The 18877-nt window shown below is 46.5% G+C and overlaps 1 protein-coding gene across 2 annotated transcripts in view; it reads right to left on the bottom strand.

The window, feature by feature from the left end:
* Positions 1–1123: 1123 nt before the first annotated feature.
* CORO2A (coronin 2A) overlaps positions 1124–18877 on the bottom strand; it is a 58340-nt gene continuing 40586 nt past the window's right edge. For both annotated transcript variants that reach the window (XM_075020402.1, XM_075020400.1), the window contains 9 exons: positions 14494–14643; positions 13762–13941; positions 12158–12274; positions 10317–10421; positions 9874–9970; positions 7351–7463; positions 6192–6282; positions 5626–5897; positions 1124–4221 (listed from right to left, as the gene is read on the bottom strand). In XM_075020402.1, coding sequence (XP_074876503.1) covers positions 4090–4221; positions 5626–5897; positions 6192–6282; positions 7351–7463; positions 9874–9970; positions 10317–10421; positions 12158–12274; positions 13762–13941; positions 14494–14643 — 1257 coding nt within the window. In that variant the 3' untranslated portion in view covers positions 1124–4089. The remainder of the gene's footprint in view (positions 4222–5625; positions 5898–6191; positions 6283–7350; positions 7464–9873; positions 9971–10316; positions 10422–12157; positions 12275–13761; positions 13942–14493; positions 14644–18877) is intronic.

The raw sequence follows: 18877 nt of genomic DNA, 5'->3' as shown, positions 1-18877 counted from the left end.
GCACGAGGTCCCTTACAAAACAGGGAGGTCAGGACGTCACAGTGCCCCAATTGCATGGCTGGTGCACAAAGTTCCCAGCACAGACTCTCCAGTAATTTCCACCTTTTTCCCTAACGCTGGCCTAAAATACATTTTATCAAGCAAAAATTACATCCTGAATGCAGCCATGAACATTTCCATGCCCAAAGCTGTGACTGATCAACAAACCCCTACAGTGGAAGGAGGCTCGGAGATGATGGGCACAGGCAATGCACTCATGATGCTCAGGGAAGAATACAAGGAGTTACCACAGAAAGATGAACTTACCTCAATGGAAAAGGGACCTGGAGGGTGGCTTTTGCTTTAGATTAATTGCTATATCAGTTGAGTGATCAACTGGTTGAGTAGGTGGCCTGACTTAATCAAAAGGTATGAATATCTTCCCTAAGCCAGCCAGACCAGCACAGGGCTCAGCCCCACATGAAGCACAAAAACTGAGCAACCAACGAAACAAACTTTGAAGACAGCTACAGGCTCGAGCTGGCTTCAACGCACATATTTCTTCCCAGTGACTGCAGATACCCAGCATCATGACAGTGAGCATATACAGACCAGTAATGGGAATTTCATTTGTATAGTGATCCAGCTGGATGTTGCAACTGCTATATTGTGCTTGTATTGTGATTGCTGCTTAACTCTGCTAAATCAAAATCCCATCTAACATCAAATGTCTTCAAATAAGTACATTTGGTGATAACACATTAATCCCTTCTCATATGGGCTCTCTAAAAGAGCCTGGTCAGAATGTATTGGACAAAAGAAGCACCGGGACTGCAAGGCAGCATGGTCAGGAAACCCCTCACCACATGGTATGCGTCTCCAGGGGGGCTTGGTTTACTCAAGACAACATACATAGCAGTGTAAAGCAGAACAGTTTGAAATGGCCACCCCTCTGTAGCATCAAGGGCAGATGGGAAAGATCTGAGAAGACAGGCCCATGTGCTTAAGACCTGTTACAACCTGTAAGGCCACAACTTCATGCCAGCAAGAGACAGCAGGTGATACTCCTTTCTGACCTTGATTCAGCTTAATTTTTAGTCGTTTCAACAATGCAATGACAATAAGAAACCAACAACCTTGCATGTATCAAAAAGTAAAACTCTAAATATATTTATTATTCAGTTACATTTGCTTTTCATTGCACAATTTTATTTATCCCCATGTTTTACAGTTTTTTAGAAAGCTGTTAGGAGTTTTAGAAACCGTTAAGATGATCACTTAAGTCTATTTAGGCACAGTTCATTAACACATAACCCCATTTCCTCCACTTTTTTTCTCTGTGTGAAAGATTTATGGTTGCATTTAAGCTCCAAATTGAAATACATTTCACAGTCTATGCTTTTACAGGCATACTGTCTAAAAAAGAATTTTTGATTAAATAGTCTCGACTTATCAAATGTTGCCAGCAAAGCCTAAATGAAAGCAACTTCTTTTCCAGAAATGCTGAAATCAACACAACCCTAAGATAAGAACCATGGTGGCCGACCATTTTCTATGCTAACTAGTCATAGGATAACAAAGAAAGAGTCCTCAAGAGGATTTAAAAATCCCCTGGAAAAAATTGCTTTAACTTGGAAATAATTTAAATAATTTATTCTGTATGAAAAATAAGCAAAAAAAATCCAGCAAATAAAACACATATGGCGACAAAGAAAGTGGTGTATCCCCTGGACTGCTGAGGCTGTGTCAATTGCACTCCCTTCTGATAAATGATAGCATGAAAACCAGACTGTCATATCCCTGGGGCTACACTCTGTGAAAATGGCTTTGAAGTTTGAAGATGTCAGGCCTGTTTGACATGGCTGAAAAACCATGAGCTTCTCGATTTCTTACATAGCTCTTCTCTTTGGTGAGAAAGCCTGGCCACTTCTGGTGTAAGATTCATGTGTTTGGATTAAAGCTCTGTATCTGGGGTGAGCTGCTTTTGCATGTAACTGCGTACTGCAGGGTGCTCCCAGGGCACAGGAAAGGCCATTCTAGAGGATCTGAAATGAGCTGAAGCTTGTTTCAACAACTTTGTTATTAATATTTTATTTTTTACAAAAAGACTAGTCTTAAATAAGTGACTGATGCCAAAGGACTCTTCCTGAAGAACATGAACAACTACACCCTCTCTGTAATGCTGCAGAAAAAAACCAACAATATCTGTGACTTTTTAGCACCCACATCTGTTGTTGCTATTTAAAAATGCATTAACTATTTTTGAAAGCTGGGTGAAGCCTTTGCAGCAGAGCAGAAGGGATGCCAAAGTCTTTGTGTGATTCTCATATAAGAGTATTCAGTGCCCATGAGCTCCCTGCTGGCTATTGCTTTCAAGGATAACCAGAGGGGCATCTCACATGAGCACAGGCAGTGCACAGCCTTTAGTACCCTTGCTAAGGAGTCCTGTTTGTGGCTACAGAGTTGTTTGGTTTTTTTTTTTTAGACTTTGGGAAATCCTTAGGCTTCATGAAACTAGCAGGGCATAGTATTCATTCCTACATGTGTCACAACAGAAGTGCACAGTTACAAGTCAAACAGTGGTTGCTTGCTCTCCTTGGGTTTAAGACATCTCCATAAACTCTGCATTTGGGGCAAGAAAAAACATTCCCCCTCTGGTGCTGCTGCTGTACTCAGACCCCGGGGCAACTGACAGTGTGCTCACCTGCCCCACACTGTGGGAACAAATGAGAGGAGAACCCCAGGCACCCACCAGGCAGGCAGCCCAGCTCTGCACATTGCGGACAGACTGCATAAAGCTGGTCACAGGTGCCAGCCCTGAAACCAAGGACAGGACTAGCATCCTGCTACTGCTCCTGTCCAAAGGGCTGTGCAAAGGGCTGGGGAAGGCAGTGAGCTAGAGAGCTGGTGCTGAAGGGCCCAGATGAGGGTGGCTGCAGGGCTTGGGGAGACAGGGCACCCCTGGAGGATGCAGGGGGCTGGGCAACACAGCTGGGAAGAGGGAGCCTGCAGCTGTAGGTGGCTGCAGGCACAGGACACAGCACTGGCACCTGGGAGTTAAGGAAGCAGCAGCTGCTCGCAAAAGGACAAGCAATAGTCCAGCAACTGGGGGGGGGGCTGTTCATGACCAGCCATGGTCCTATAATACCCCTGTGGTTGACAGCACACTTCTAGCACCATTGATGAAAGGTATGCTGTGGCTTGGGGGTCCAACTCTCCCCTTGTCCTTTTAATCCCTCTTGGCAAAACCCCCGCTGCCAACTGTGCAGCTTTAAATGTTGTCTTTATTTGTCTGGTAAGCACCGCAGGACCATGGCCCCCAGTTGTCTGTGGCTGGTCTTTGGCAGAAAGGAGGAAAGAAGGCCACTGACTCAAGGGACCCAGAGACTTCTGCTGCACCTGCAGCTTCTCTGATGAGAACCAGGCCACACCGCCACCCCTTTAAAGTAGGACCTCCAAACAACAACTCTGCTTTACCTATCACAAAAGTGCTGGCCCTTGGTAGTTCCAGTGCAGCCTCCCAGTTGGAGCAGGACTATCCCAAGCACCAGGTCAGGGCAGCCACGGTTTTGCCTACCCCAGCTGGGTAGCTGCAGGGCCGAGCCGTGAGGAGAGAGGGGTGCATGAGGATCACTTCTGAGCTTAGAGGTGCCTCCAAAGCTCAGCTGCAGAGTGGTCTCCTAGGGCAGGAGAATAGCAGCCCCAGGAGCTGCACTTCTGGGTCCAGGAGTAGGAAAAGAAGGTGGCAGCTGCCTTCAGTGTCCCATCCTCATGTCATGTGGAGAGGCAGCAAAACAGGTTGTTACTAGAGCTTAACAGGTGGCTTCTCCGGGACCAGAAGAGCAAGATTTTCCAAAGTCTCTCACGAGCAGTAACACATGAGCTTCTGACATAAGTGAGCAGGCAAGCAAGGGGAGCCTGGAGAAGTGCAGCAAATTCATCAATAACTGTCTGGTGATGATTAGGGAAATGTGACCACCACAAGCTAGGGAAGTCCACACTGCCTGAAGCATCAATTTTCCCCCCCAGCAAAAAAACTAAGAGGAGTTATCCATGGAGCTGGAGTCTGCTCCAGTTGCCAGGGGTGCAAAGTGCTGCAGGCCAGCACCCTCAGTAACTGCCTATATCCATGTAGAGGTTTTTGAGCTCCAGCTCCAGCTGTTTAATTTGGATATCTCTCTGGTTTACCAGCTCACGTAGTCTACGGATTTCTTCCTGTTGCCGGTAAAACATCTGCAAAAGCTGTAAGAAAAGTCACATTTTACTTCATTTATACTAAGAAAACTCGGACTTAACATGTCAAATGCCACCAGTCCTGTCACATCACTTCTGAGAGAAACAGCATCTAAGGAGGAGGCCTTCAGCCAACAGACTGAACATCAACAGTGCTGCTGCTGTCCACTAGCCTGGACTATGAGTGTGAGTGATTCTCAGTGCCATTTAGTAATGCTACACCTGCTTAATTCAAGTGAAAAGATCAGAAAAATATAACTTTTATACCACTGATCACTCAAAGAGAGCCTAGACACAGAGGGTATTCGGAGTCTAAATTCCTGGATCTGCCACATCTCCTACTCTGGCCTTGGGCAAGTCCTTTTACTTCTCCTTTTTTCCTGTTGATCATGCTCTGTCCTCTCCAGTTGAGCCTAGCATGCCCTTTCACTGTGCATGCAATGGAGCACCCAGCTCTGCAAGGTCTGCTTCTGTAACCTTGAGGCACCAGCTCAGAAACGTGCAGAATATCCTTTTTCACACCATAGGGCAATTCAGCTGTGGAAATTCCTGCCCATCAAGCTGCAGATGCCAAAATCTTGCAGAGCCAACAAGGGGACCTGAGCACAGCTATGGGAAGAAAATCCTTCCAGGGTTTCTAAAAGCAAACAAGCTGCATGTACTCAAAAATGTCCCTGAGCTACCAGTGACAGGGGGCTTGCAAATCACCACAGAGACCTACCACTGTACAAGCTTTGGTTACTGTACAGGGAGGGGGTTGGCCATGGCTCAAGACAGATCATGGAGCTGCCAGGACCTTTTCTGGAGCCATTCCCAGGAGCAGGCTGCGACTAGCAGCCAACCTCAGTGGCACGGCACTGCCAAGCTGTCCCCCAGCAGTAAGCTGCCAAGGCAAGGGCAGAGCCAGCCCCTTTCCCAAGTCAGGGTCCACAGTACAATTAGGCACTTAAGACTACACAGATGCATCATGGGCCAAGGGAGCAGGGTACCCCGACTCCTTCCACAGCTGTCCCTGTTGCCTCACTGGGCTCTCTGAGTACAACTCTCATAGAAGGGTTACACGGCATAAACCCCCTTCTCTTCTCCAGAACCTGGAGGTCACAAGGACCTCCTTGTCCCCACCCAGCCACCAGGCAGGCCTGTACTACAAGAATGCCTAAGAAGAGGGAATACTGATTGCTTCCTCCTTTCCAGACCCCCTCAGCTGGTGTGCTGCTGGGCCACATTTCTACTTCCTGTGTGGCAGCCAGGGCATGCAGAACTTCTGCCCTCACAAAGAACGAAAAGCTTGCACTGGCCCACATCTGCAAAATAAACCCTCCCTGGATTCTGTCACCTTCTGAACAACACCCCTTTGCCAGCAGCTCTGGGCTTCCCCCCACAGCCCCAACCCTCCACCCCAAACATTCATACCTCATTTTCAGTTTTTGGTGGTGGACACTCAGATAGGTCAAAGCCATTGGAGAGGTGCGTTTGTTCATTTTTCCGTAATTTCTTCTCCGATTGCAGCTGTTTTCTGCTGTTTTCCACCTCACTTCGCTTCTGCATGTCCTCCAGTGGCAACCTTCCTCCCTGACCCTGGTGCCGGCTCAGGTCGGTAGTTTTCATGAGTGGCTCTGCCTCAAGAAACTGTGGTAAGGAATTCACAGCTCCAGAGCCTGGTCTCAAGGATACCAAGAGAGGCCCTAGGGAGGGAGGCAGGTGATGGATTAGCACTCACAAACCACACCCAGAAATCAGCTGCAATTCACTCAAACAACCTGCAGGGATAAACATGGAGGCACTTGACTGGAGCAGCTTCCAGAGTTCACAGCTGTGAATATTTTAGCCACCAAATTATTTTAGCTTACATCTGTATTAGTTATGTCTTTCCTTTTCCTCCCATCCTCTTTCTCTGGCACTGAATGGGCCAGAGAGCCAGTGGCAGCTTACCCAAGCCCTGGGGAGCTGAAGGGCTGGGGAACTCTCCGTATGCTGACCTTTGTTAAATCCGTTCAGCCACTCTTGTGCTGTCAGCGCTGGCTGGGCTCCTGCGGTCAAGGGGTAGATGTCTTCCTGGTATGACTCTGACTGCAAGCAAACAAAAATCAAGAGTCACTAGTCAGTCAGGTTTTGGCTTAGATGGACCATACTGGATTGTTGTGGAGAAAGAAGTTTGTTCCACCTCAGCACAGGGAGTGTCACCCCAAATCAGAAGAATTGTATCTGAAGGCCTATTTTAACTCATGCCAGTAAGGTCTTTACACATCCAGACAACAGACTGGGGGAAGTTGGTGACACAGGCTAACCCAACTCTCATGAACTCAGCATTCCTGAGGATGAAGAAGTGGATATGAAGGATGGACACAAGTCACAAATCATCAGCTGGCAGAAATTGGCCAAGGAGATAACATTGGAGGAACATGCCTGATTGATAGCTGCCATGAGCACTAGCTCTGCTGCCTCTCTGAATTTAAGGCACTCATATCTTCCAATGTTAATGAAAGTACAGGGCACAGTGCTGGCAGTTCCAATGTACCTTTGCTCACACAGTCACATGGGAGCTACCTTGGCTAGCTACAGATTCATGACCTGAGTCATTCTCTAGCCACACCAGCTCTGAGACTTACTTCTACATCACGCTCAGTGCAATGGGTTGTGTCTTACATGCTACAGAACAACTGTCTGTAACACAGCTGCACCCACTGGGTACAGATCTGGGAACCCATCGTTCACTTTTTCCCAGGGTGATTCTTCCTTCCACAAGGAGATTTTCATGTCACCCACCATCATCCCCAACACCTCTCTCTCTTTAGTCATTATGTCAAACAGATCCCACCAACTGAGGAATTTTACAGCCAGCTAGTTGACTAGTTGACCTGACAGTCAGAGAGACCCCTTGCTGCACACAAGCAGAGCAGACCAGTGAGCATGTCTTAGAAAGTTAGCATTACACAGAGACCTAATTCTTGATTTACCCAGCCAAGGTTTGTTGGGAGTGCTGCCCCACAAACTGACCAGCTTTGTCCCTCAGACCAGGAGAGAGAAAATCCCTTGTTCTACCTATTCTCCTTCCCCCAAAAGTCACTGAGAGGAGGCAATGCCCTCTTTTTCACTGGTGTTTGTCCCAGACATGAACATGACCTGAGGATAACTTACCCGTCTAGGCACAATCATGGAGATGGGCTCAATCAGGCTTTTAGTTGGGATCAGTTTGTAGAAACGGAAAATCTCACAAGCTGACACTTCAAGGCCTCTCTTTGGCATCATTCCTGGTGGCACAGCATGAAAAAAACAGGGTATAAATCTCCCTAGGAAAGGTAATGTCATCCACCATGGAAAAAGGGTCACAAAACAACAAAAGGAGTCACAGCATCAGCTCCACAGCAGCATGGTCTGAAATCTGCACCCAAAACTGACTCAGTGGCACAAATGACAAGACTAAATAATTTTTTTTCATCAGACCACAGAGTTACACACAGGGTCCATGGTTTTCATGCTAAGTCTCCTGTTTCTTATTCATTCTCATGAGCTGCAAATAGAGTGACCAGGACTGAGCAGAACTGGCAGGTGATGCCACAGGATTTGACTATCAGGATCACCAGGAAGGGATTTCAGGACACCTAAACAACAACAGAATAGCTATATGGGTCAGGATGAAAGCCCTTCCAGCCCAGTATCCTCCTCCCAACATTGTCCCAAAGCAGAATGCAGTATGAGAAGGGTGTGAACATCTACTCTGTCATACAGCACTATTTGTGTTTTAGGGACTGGCTAAGCCACACAAGGTCTTTAAGTACCTTGTAAGCAGTTGTGGTTTAACCCCAGTGAGCAACTAAGCACCACACAGCCTCTCACTCACTCCCCCACCACCCAGTGAGATGAGGATAAAATCGGGAGAAGAAGTAAAACTCGTGGGTTGAGATAAGAACGGTTTAATAGAACAGAAAAGAAGAAACTAATAATAATGATAACACTAATAAAATGACAACAGTAATAATAAAAAGATTGGAATGTACAAATGATGCACAGTGCAATTGCTCACCATCTGCCGATTGACACCCAGCTAGTCCCTGAGCAATGATCCTCTGCCTCCACTCCCCCCAGTTTATATACTAGATGTGACATCCCATGGTATGGAATACTCTGTTGGCCAGTTTGGGTCAGCTGCCCTGGCTCTGTCCTGTGCCAACTTCTTGTGCCCCTCCAGCCTTCTTGCTGGCTGGGCTTGAGAAGCTGAAAAATCCTTCACATCAGTCTAAACACTACTTAGCAACAGTGGAACACATCAGTGTTATCAACATTCCTCGCATACTGAACTCAAAACATAGCACCGTACCAGCTACTAGGAAGACAATTAACTCTATCTGAGGCGAAACCAGGACATAAGCTCAGTGGACTTCTCTCCCATGAGCTTGTACACTCCAAAGCCTACAACCATGTCAATTCCCTTAACAAAGAGATTGCCTCTCCTTGTAGACCTTGCTTCATGGTGTCCTACAGAAGCTTTGTTTTCTACTAATACCAAATGACTTCATTAAACAGTAGACTCTATTTGAAGAACTGTTGCTCCTTACATTATGCATTCATCTAAATGCAAATCTAAACTCCTCTCTTCTACATTGTATTTTGGTTTGGCATTATTGGGAAAGAAGCTTTTGTGCAATAACCTTAGCAGTATGTTCGATCAACAGAACAGATCAGGTTAGGGAAGTAGATTTGAATCACTCAGACCTTTTAAAAACACTTGTACATTTCCTTTTCATGGAATGTTCTTTAAAGAGAGTATGACAACATAAAATCAGGATGCTGTACATTGAAAGGATTATAAAAGCTGAATAACGGAGAGATATTCCAGTTAAGTTTTAAATAATTTATTCCTTTCCAATAACAGTTTTTTGAAGGAGACCTGCAGGCACACAGTCCAGTGCTGCTAAATAGCTGTACCAACGTCCAAGAATGGGAATGTCCACATGTAGTGTGGAGGGGTGGCAAATCGTCTTAAAAACATGTCAGTCTGTAGAGGAATATGGCTTACAGGGCAGACTGCAGAAGGTTCAACAAAGGGCTACCAAGAGGGTGTGAGGGCTGAAGGCTAAATTCTGTAGCTTGAATGAGTTAAACAGTGGGTAGTATGCGCACAGGTTAATAAGGAAGGGTCACCAATGGAGGAAAGGTGACCTAATCACAGCAGGTCTATCTTTGAATAGGAAATGCCAATACAGAAGGTAGGCAAGTGATAAGAGTGAAGGCATTAGATGTGGAATACTCATTACCAGAGAAATCCCAGAGTGGAAACAATGTCAATGGAGTTTAATGCCAAAAATCTCAGAGCAGATTCACAAAGGGCAAGGAGCATCCTCCACCTTTAAATCCAGACTATCATCCCTTCCACCTTGATGAGGTATGGGAAAGGGGATGCAGCAGTGACTGGTAAAGCTGCTCGGCCCATGCTCTGCTGGTCAGAAGGGACCCATCCAAGCTGTGACCCTGTAACACCACCTGTGATATATAGGTGAGCTGGGCCAAGCCGACTGTTGTGCATCTGTAAACCTGGGTGGAGCCTGGAATCTGACCCACTCTCTTTTCTGAATTATATTTTGGATAGTCCTGGACTCTGACAGCCTCTAAAACAAAGAAGCCACCATCCTGTTGTAACGTTAGACATATGCTGCCACTCACCAATTCCCTTCTGTGGTAAATGAGAATGATATTCCATCAAGTAGTTTAGGTATGGTTTCTCAGGGCTTATCTCATAGTACCGTATATTTCCATCACCCTAAAGGCAAAGAAAATGAACATAAGCCAGGGTCTGCTGTTCAGCATGAGGGTCTGAGAAGAATGCCTGGCCCCAGAAGCCATGCAGGCTCAAGAATGAACCAAATACTTACTGCCAAATTCCTATGTGGGAAAGTTAGGGCTCTACAATATACCTCCCCACAGTAAACATGGTACATCTGCAGTGGCAAATGTAGCCTGATGCTGCAGCACCCTCAGGCCCCATCCCATCAGCGTATATCTTTAGGCTAATGTGCATCAGAAGCATCTCTGACTTCAGCCTGACGCAACGCAGGCCAGGAGAAGAATCAGACAGGCCAGCATTTGTTGATATTGAAAGCACTTACCTTTCCTGCCACGTAAAGCATGCATGTGTCTGAGTCATAGAAGGGAAACAGGAGTCCTGAAGAGCCATCGAGATCCTCCTCCAGTAAAGGCACAGAAAGGTCATTCTGGGCAGGACAGAGAAAAAAAAGACAGCTGCAATCATCTGTCACTCACCTCAGGTCAGGGACACCTTACTTGAACCCCACCTGGCAGAGGTATGTAAGCGCAGCTCCATAAAGATCCTAGGACACGGGCAGCTGCCCTGAGCAGAGGGCCACACACAGACTTCTTCAAAGCTTTATGGGTGGGAAATGGGTGTTCTTGACTGTGTGCAGCACCTCAGGACATCAGTTCCTACCACCAGAACATCTCATGCACCTGATGACATCTCAGGCGTAGATACGATAAGAAACACTGCCTGCCTCTACGTGGGTCACCAGACTCTGGGAGATGGAGGGGCCTTCAGGGCATGTCTGCATCACACAGTGAATTACTCATGTTCCCTCACCACCTCTAGTCAAGGCAATACCTCCACAATAGTGCACCACTCACCACAAGAACAGTCTACATCAGCCAAGTAGTCTCCACACTGCACGGTGGGAAGGTTCCCATTGCAAGGGCAAAAGCCTCCATCAGCCTATTGGAAGGTAGCCATGTAGGAAGACATAGCACACCACTCCATACACAAAGCTGGCATGTCTCATATAAAGCTATCCCTGCACTGCTGAGGGGAGCAATGTTGGGAGGATCAATAGGGCAGAGTATAGTGTCCCATGGCTGCCATTGTGGCTATTGTCACATAATATGTATTTAGCATAGGGTTAATACATACTTTGTCCTGCAGAACTGCCTAGCTGCAGACTCCAGAAAGCCAGAGCTTCTATTTGGATGCAGTGATGACATGGGTGGATGAGGACCTCAGAAAGAGGCCTGTGGGCAGGTCCTGTGCCAATGCATGTCCCTAAGGAGGCTGCACATGCCTGGCCTCACAGACCTTCCCACTATGTTCTCAAACTAGGTGTGGCCAGCTCCTCTAGCAGCTCTGAAGGCAGTGAAACCCTGATATGAGACCCAGGGTGTGTCAGAGCACTGCTCAGCTTTGTGGAAAGCCTTCAGACAGCAGCACAGTGCTTTGCCTCCCACATATGCAAAGAAACCATGTCCAAACATAGCCAAACAGCAAATCATATGCCTGGTCTACCAGCTTTGTCTGGTACGAAGGGTAACAGCACAACAAAGAAGCAAAATATTGTGCTGCAAGTTGGCTGATGCAGAGGGACAAAGTGAGATGCTGACAAAGGAAAAGCATCTCAGTGCATATGAAAGGTGTAGAGGAGAGCAGGTTTTCATAAGGCTAGCAGTCATCATGATAGGAGATCTTGTCTTGGAAGTGACCAATAAGTGCTACCTCAATACTCTACTGTTAGGAATCATCAGAAATTAAAAACACCCCACATCTTTTTCCCCATTGACGGCTTCACCTGAGTAGACTGTGTCTAGAGCTCATTTCTCTTTCCAGTACTAGCAATAATTTGCCAGTGAGACCAGTAAAAGCTGCTTTTAAGTCAGAACTACGGTGACCACCCAAAGGTCCTTTGAAGGATTTTTTCCTGTAGGGGGCACAGCATTCTCTTTGTTCTGGAGAATTTCTATGCTGAAAGCTTTGAGACCACCTTCAGAAACTCAAACTCAGTTAACAGTGTCATAGCAGTAAGACCTATCACCCATTAAGAATGTGACAGATCACTTTTGAATTGCTGTTATAAACCAGTTCTTGGGTATTTGGCAAGTGGAAAACTTAAAGTGACAGCCAAGAGAGAAAACTGAAGCTGGTATGGTTATGATTGCTGGTCCAACTCACTTGATCCCATAATGCAATTTGCCTATTATTCCACCGAGATGTTCCAGTAGAGAACAGCTTTTTCACATTTCCAAGGAACAAGACTTTATTGACTCTGTGAGACTTGTAGCTGGCTTCCTATAGGAAGAGAAAGGACACTGCATGAGTAAGAGACAGCACCTGCTGCATAGCTACATTGCATGTTACACGACACCTCTGATTCAGTCACGTCTGAAAGATCTGCTCAGCCTGGCTGAATTACAGTGAGCAGATTTCATGGGGATCCAAGGAAGGTGGCCTAAACTCTTCAGGAGTTTCACAAAAGCCCAGTCAATCTCTCAAATTATTCATTCAAGTATTTGCAAGGGGGCAATCTCTATTAGTTTTAGGCAGGACTTCCTGTGTACACAAATCTGTGCAAACACCTACAAAACAGTCAGCTTCACCTTACCAACAGATATAAAGTACAGGCAACAGGAACAACCCTGGCAGTGGGACACATGTACACTTGCATCCACCTGCCCACTGGATCTCTACAAAGCCCTCCCAAGGCATCCCACAGAGGACTGGACAGGCTGGATCGATGGGCTGAGGCCAATTGTATGAAGTTCAACAAGGCCAGGTGCTGGGTCCTGCACTTCGGTCACGGCAACCCCATGCAGCGCTACAGGCTTGGGGAAGAGTGGCTGGAAAGCTGCCCAGCAGAGAAAGACCTGGGGGTGCTGGTTGACAGCCGGCTGAATATGAGCCAGCAGTGTGCCCAGGTGGCCAAGAAGGCCAACGGCATCCTGGCCTGTATCAGAAATAGTGTGGCCAGCAGGAGCAGGGAGGTGATCGTCCCCCTGTACTGGGCACTGGTGAGGCCGCACCTCGAGTGCTGTGTTCAGTTTTGGGCCCCTCACTACAGGAAAGACATTGAGTTGCTGGAGCGTGTCCAGAGAAGGGCAACCAAGTTGGTGAGGGGCCTGGAGCATAAGTCTTATGAGGAGTGGCTCGGGGAACTGGGGCTGTTTAGTCTAGAAAAGAGGAGGCTGAGGGGAGACCTTATCGCTCTCTACAACTACCTGAAAGGGGGTTGTAGCAAGGTGGGTGTTGGTCTCTTCTGTCAGGTGGCTGGAGATAGGACAAGAGGAAATGGCCTCAAGTTCAGGCAACGGAGACTTAGGTGAGATATTAGGAAAAAATTTTTTACTGAGAGGGTTGTCAAACATTGGAATGGGCTGCCCAGGGAAGTGGTTGAGTCACCATCACTGGAGATATTCAAAAAGCGAGTAGACAGGGTACTTCAGGACATGGTCTAATAGGCATGGTTAATGGTTGGACTCGATGACCTTGAAGGTCTTTTCCAACCTAAATGATTCTATGATTCTATTCTATGACTGCAAGAGGGAGCTATGAAAACAGTGCACTTCAAGAAGGGTTTCAGGGAGCAAGGAGCATGGTACCAAGATGCAGAAACCCTGTTTTCTACAATGACAGCAAGTGTTCCATGAAAAGTAGAAGGCAATAGCACCATCCGGTGCCTTGGGCAATGTGGGGCATGGGTGTGTCTTCTTTAATGGCAATGAATCTACCCAGAAGAGGAAACACTCTAAGAGGTATGAACAGCTGGACCACAAACCTACTTGTAGGACTGTTCCTGCACGAGGGTCTATCAGACGTATCTTTCTGTCCCTGCAGGCTGTGGCAAGGAGACTGCCATCTGTGTTGAACGACATGGAGAGAACCACATCTTTGTGAGCGTCGAGGATCTTCACCGGGTTTGAGATGACAGCCTCCCTAGTGTCAAGGTTCCAGATCATTATCTGGAGCAAAAGAACATAAAAATCAGCCCTTTGCTGCCTGATCAACTGGGGACTTTGTGTACTCTATTCACTTCTTCCTCTCTTCTCTAAATGTATAGGTCTTACTATCATAAGTGGTTGTTCCCTGACATTTAAAATAATTCCTGGTACTTACAGCAGTGTATCAGGGACACAGTGTCTGCTCAGAATAACCAATTTTCTAATTTCCTTTGCAACCACATTTTAGACATAAAAATGGCCAGCATCAATGCAGATATTTGCACTAGCACAAGAATGAAGCCAAACAAAAGTGTATGGCATTGCATATTGTATCCAACCCAGTAACGGAAAAGGGGAAAGTAGACTGAAGTTCATCAGAAGACTGGAAAATCAGCAAGTCCTTTTGAACTTGTAGCAATGTCCATTTGCCTTTGGGGTCACCATGGAATATAGCCCTCAAGAAGGCTTCTGAACTCTTTAGTATTATCTTACAACTTGAAATTAAAACATATTTCAACACACTCTGCCAAACAGGGTGTCCCCGGAGGACAGGTCCACAGAGAACAGACCCACCTTGTAGTCATAGCCGGAGCTGAAGAGGATGTTATTAGCAGTGGGATGCCATTCAATGAGGTCCACTTTTCGAACATGCCCAAGAAGTTCCTTCTTCGGATTGGTAATGTTTCTTGTTAGCAAGTGCTTGGGGATGTCCCAGATTTTAACCTGAATGGCACAGGATGGGTCTTTGTGAGATTCCTGAGTAAGGAGCGAATTTGGAACTTACCAATACCTATTATTGCCTTATTATTATTATTCCCTTGGTAGTGGATAGTGAATAAAGCTCCTGGCTTTACTGAATGCCAGTCCTTTAAATTAGTATCTTTACTTTTTTGTGGGCCTGAAGACTCCTCGTTACCCTCTATAGCCAGCAGTTCTATCAGTTTGTTTTCTCTTGGCAATCCAACCCTTACACCTGGCCAAGCTGTCAGCACAATTAGGAAAAGTTATTCCCAAAGGGAAGAAGTAAACCACAGATCTTACAGACCTTTCCTCCTAACAAACTTTGAGCAGGAACAAGCAAATCTGAAATAAACTTCAGAAAAGACTCCCAGAAGATATTATAGCAGTGATTGATCCAAGCAGTCATCCACTCAACACTACCTGATAAAAGAACTGAGAACTCCCCTGGTCAGACGACAGCTATAGTACTGTTTGTCCCATAGAAAAATGCACCAGTGCTGAACACTTTGCAAATGACACAGCCATTTGTCAAAGTAAAGAGAAGCCCACTCAGGTGGCCATACAGCAGATGCCCTGAGAAGAGAGACTGGGCAGCACTCAACACTGGGAGTGTGCTATCTCATAATAGGTCTACCTGCAGCCCTGGGTTATTCTAGAAGGATGCTACATGAAGACAAAAATCCTTTGTCCTCCTTGGGTGGAAGAAGACAACAGAGGAAACCTGCAAAAAGGGCTGAACCTATGCAGGTAAAATGAAAGAGTCTTTCTCACACTAACCATAGAAGCACAAGTATTTAGGATGCAAACAGATGATTAGCCCTTTGGCTCAATGAAAATTACTATGCTTGTCATTTTTCTAGGACTTAGCCTGAAGCAAGAGGGAAATGCTCTTTGAAGCAGATAGTTCATGGAAGTTAGCCACACCCACCCAAGTCTCCCACTGTTTGGCTGATGAGGATCACACCTTTCGAAGCCAAAGAAGGAGAGGCACAAATTCTGGGCCCTGCTGGGAAAGATCATGAGCACCCTTCTCAACAGTGTATCCCACTGAGGAATCAAGCCCATCAGAAACCCAAGGACTGTGGGATCCAGTAGCCTCCAGATTAACTTCTACAGCTGTAAGAGCAAGCAACACACTCTACAGCTTCAACAGCTATCACTAAAGGAATGGGGCTGAGAGAGTAGAAAAGGGAAAAATAGGTTGTGTTCATGCTGCAAAGAACTGCCTAGAATGAACCATTCACTCCCCATGCTATGAAATGGTTGGTGGTAAAAGCAGCGAAAAGCCCCTGGCAGGAATCTCAGGATGCATTAAATGGCAGAATTTGCTAGTGCTTAGCATGCAGAAGAAGCAGGTCTTGGAGCCAGACCTGTCAGGCCAAGCAGGAACAATCCATGAGCCTTCTACTCTGCTGCATCTTGAAGAAAAACTGACATAGCAAAGTAAAAGGCACAGACTTGCCCCTCTAAACATAGGGGAGATCTTCAGAAACCTGAATTCATACATGCCTGATGATTTGCCAAAAGGAACAGAAGAGTTAAGAGGATAAGCCATCTCCCTATACTGTTCAAACTCTCAGCCCCTGGCCACTTGCCTTGCCCTCAGTCCTAAGCCTGCCTGAAGCAGCAGTGGGAACTGGAAAGGTCACTGGGTGTTCACAGAGACTATCCATCCCCTCCAGCACCCAGAAGTACCACTCTACATGTTTCAGCTACATGCCACAAAAGATAGCTGTGGTACCACCAAGGCAAGCTGAGGAAAGACTGGTTAATGTCCAAGAAACCTCTGAGGAATGTGGGTGATGGGAAATTTCCACCATCTTCACAGAAGCTTTTGGCGTCCTCGAAAGTTCCAGGGAGACCCAGTCCAGTAAGAGCAATCAGATGTATCCTAGCATACAAGCCAGAACAGTGGCTTATGCTAATGCTCAGAAATGGCAGAGAGCACCAGGCCTTTAACAAAAGATAGCAAGGGAGGCTTCGGCTCTAATGTCCAGTCCAGTGGAAGCGTTGGACGCTTCTGGGACCCCAAAAACTTCCTCAGACTTCTCTCAGAACAGAGAGAAAGTATCACTATGGAGATGTCCCAACAGTATGTGCAATCTGAGCTCTCCAGTACAGGCCAGGACAAGTAAGACAGATGTTGACCCCATGGAGTAAGTCCAACAGCAGCCAATGAGATGAGGAGGGTACAGGGGCACAGCAAATCTCAGGAGAGCTGGAAAGAAATTATTTTTTTCAGTTTGGGAGTGAGAAGGCAAAGGTGAGCTCTTCTGGCTGCCCTTCAACTGCATTGCAGGAAGGCACAGAGAAGATTGAGCCAGACTCTTTGGAGGTGCACAAGGAGACCACAAAAGTCAATAGACACAAATGGCAATATGGGCACTTTCTGGAGATCAGAGCGCCCTATTTTCCCTAGAAGGGTACTCAACCCCTGGAAGAGGGCCCAGTGAAGCCACAGGATGTGTAGGCTTGGAGATATTCCCAACTCATCTGGAGAAGGCTTGAAGCAACCTGATTCAACTGGCCTGCTTTGAGCAGGGCTTGGACTAAGTGACCTTCACAGCTCTAGCTACCAGGTACCAGGAAATACAGTCATACTAAGAAACACAGTCTGCTGTCCGCACTACTTAGCGTGGAGGGAAGAGGTGTCCGTACACTGTGTCACTGTGCAGGGGACCCCTAAAATCCCATTTCCTGATACGAGGATGATGATGGGAGGGTAGTACCGAAAAAGAGAGTACAGTCACAAACAGCAAGACTTCTTAAAACAACTTTTGGTGCTGAGACCAGTGACAAGCTCAGTGTTCCCATTCTTTAGCCTGAAGAATGATCCAGTGCCAAGTTGCAGTAGGAAAATGGAAAAGCAAGCTGACAGAGAAGAGTCCTTCTGCATATACCCCAGGGTCCTGGTGGACAATAGAATAAATATGACCCAGCAGCATGCTCTGACAGGGATGAAAGCTAGCAACATCCTGGTCTGGAACAACAGAAGGATAGCTACTAGATCGAGGGAAGCAATTTCCCCTTTACTCAGCAATCATTAAAAAACAGCTGGAATACTGCATCCAGTTTTGCACCTTCCAGTGCAAGAAAGATGCTGATAAACTTAAGTGAGTCCAGTGGAGGCCACCAGGATGCTCAGGAGGCTGCAGCACTTGTCCTGTGAGGAGAAGCTGAGGGAGATGGGCTTGCTTAGCCTGGAGAAGAAACAGCTTCAGCGCAAACTGATAGAAGCCTTCAACACTGACAAAAGACTACAGAGAAAATAGAGCCAGGTTCCGTCTTGAAGTGCAGGGTGGGAGGACAGGATACAGCGATCACTAACTACACTCGGGATGTTCTGACTGCACATAAGGAAAAAAATTTCCCCATGGGAGCAGTGAAGAACAGGAACAGGTTGTCCAGACAGGTGGTGAAATCTCCATCCTTGGAGGTTTTCAAGACTCAGCTCCACAGACCTGTGCAGGAGGTGGAAGGAGAGACCACTCAAGCTCCCTTTCAACATGAATGGTCCTGTGATTCTGTAACTGCAGCAGGAATCTTTGAAGCTTGTGCTCATTCCTCATCTGAGGCTCAAAAGAGAGGGCATGGTGGTGCCTTCCTGCCACAAGTCCTTTTTGAGACAGCATGAAAACCTGGCATACAGGTTGGAAGATAATATAAAACCCTCACAGGCAGCTCAGAAATTGAAAGAAGCCTTCAAAAAAGACATGAATATCCAAAGAAGCAGAGGCAAGTCACTAAATGGGAAGGACAATTCAAAGGGCCTAGATTTCCAATTCAAGAGTGATTTCTGGCAAAGCTGAAATGGCAGAGGATGTGCACCAAGCCAGGGCTGGAGGAGATGACAAGGGAAACCTCACTGATGCTGTGTGGCAGAGGGTGAATATAGCCAGTGGGAGAAAACACACATGGGATCTCTGGAAAAAAGCACAGTAGTTAGTCAGGTGTCCTCGCTATCACAGAAGTCAACATCACACATTTGACAGGACATGGAAAGCAACCTTTCAATGGGTAGATATAGGCTAAACTGTCCCTTACAAACATGAATTAAATCTTTCAATTCCTAATAACTAGTCTGCAGCTACACTGGAGTAAAATATGTGACTGCATCTTAATTATACTAACTTCAGCTAAACTACTTATTTCAGAACAGTATGATGCAGATTCCTCAGCTACCTCATAACTGATCCAGCTTGACTTTAGAGAGTAA

This window comes from Buteo buteo, chromosome Z (assembly GCF_964188355.1).
Source record: "Buteo buteo chromosome Z, bButBut1.hap1.1, whole genome shotgun sequence".
NCBI lineage: Eukaryota > Metazoa > Chordata > Aves > Accipitriformes > Accipitridae > Buteo > Buteo buteo.
Note: the sequence above shows the minus strand (reverse complement) of the source record. Positions and strands in the feature narration are given on the sequence as shown.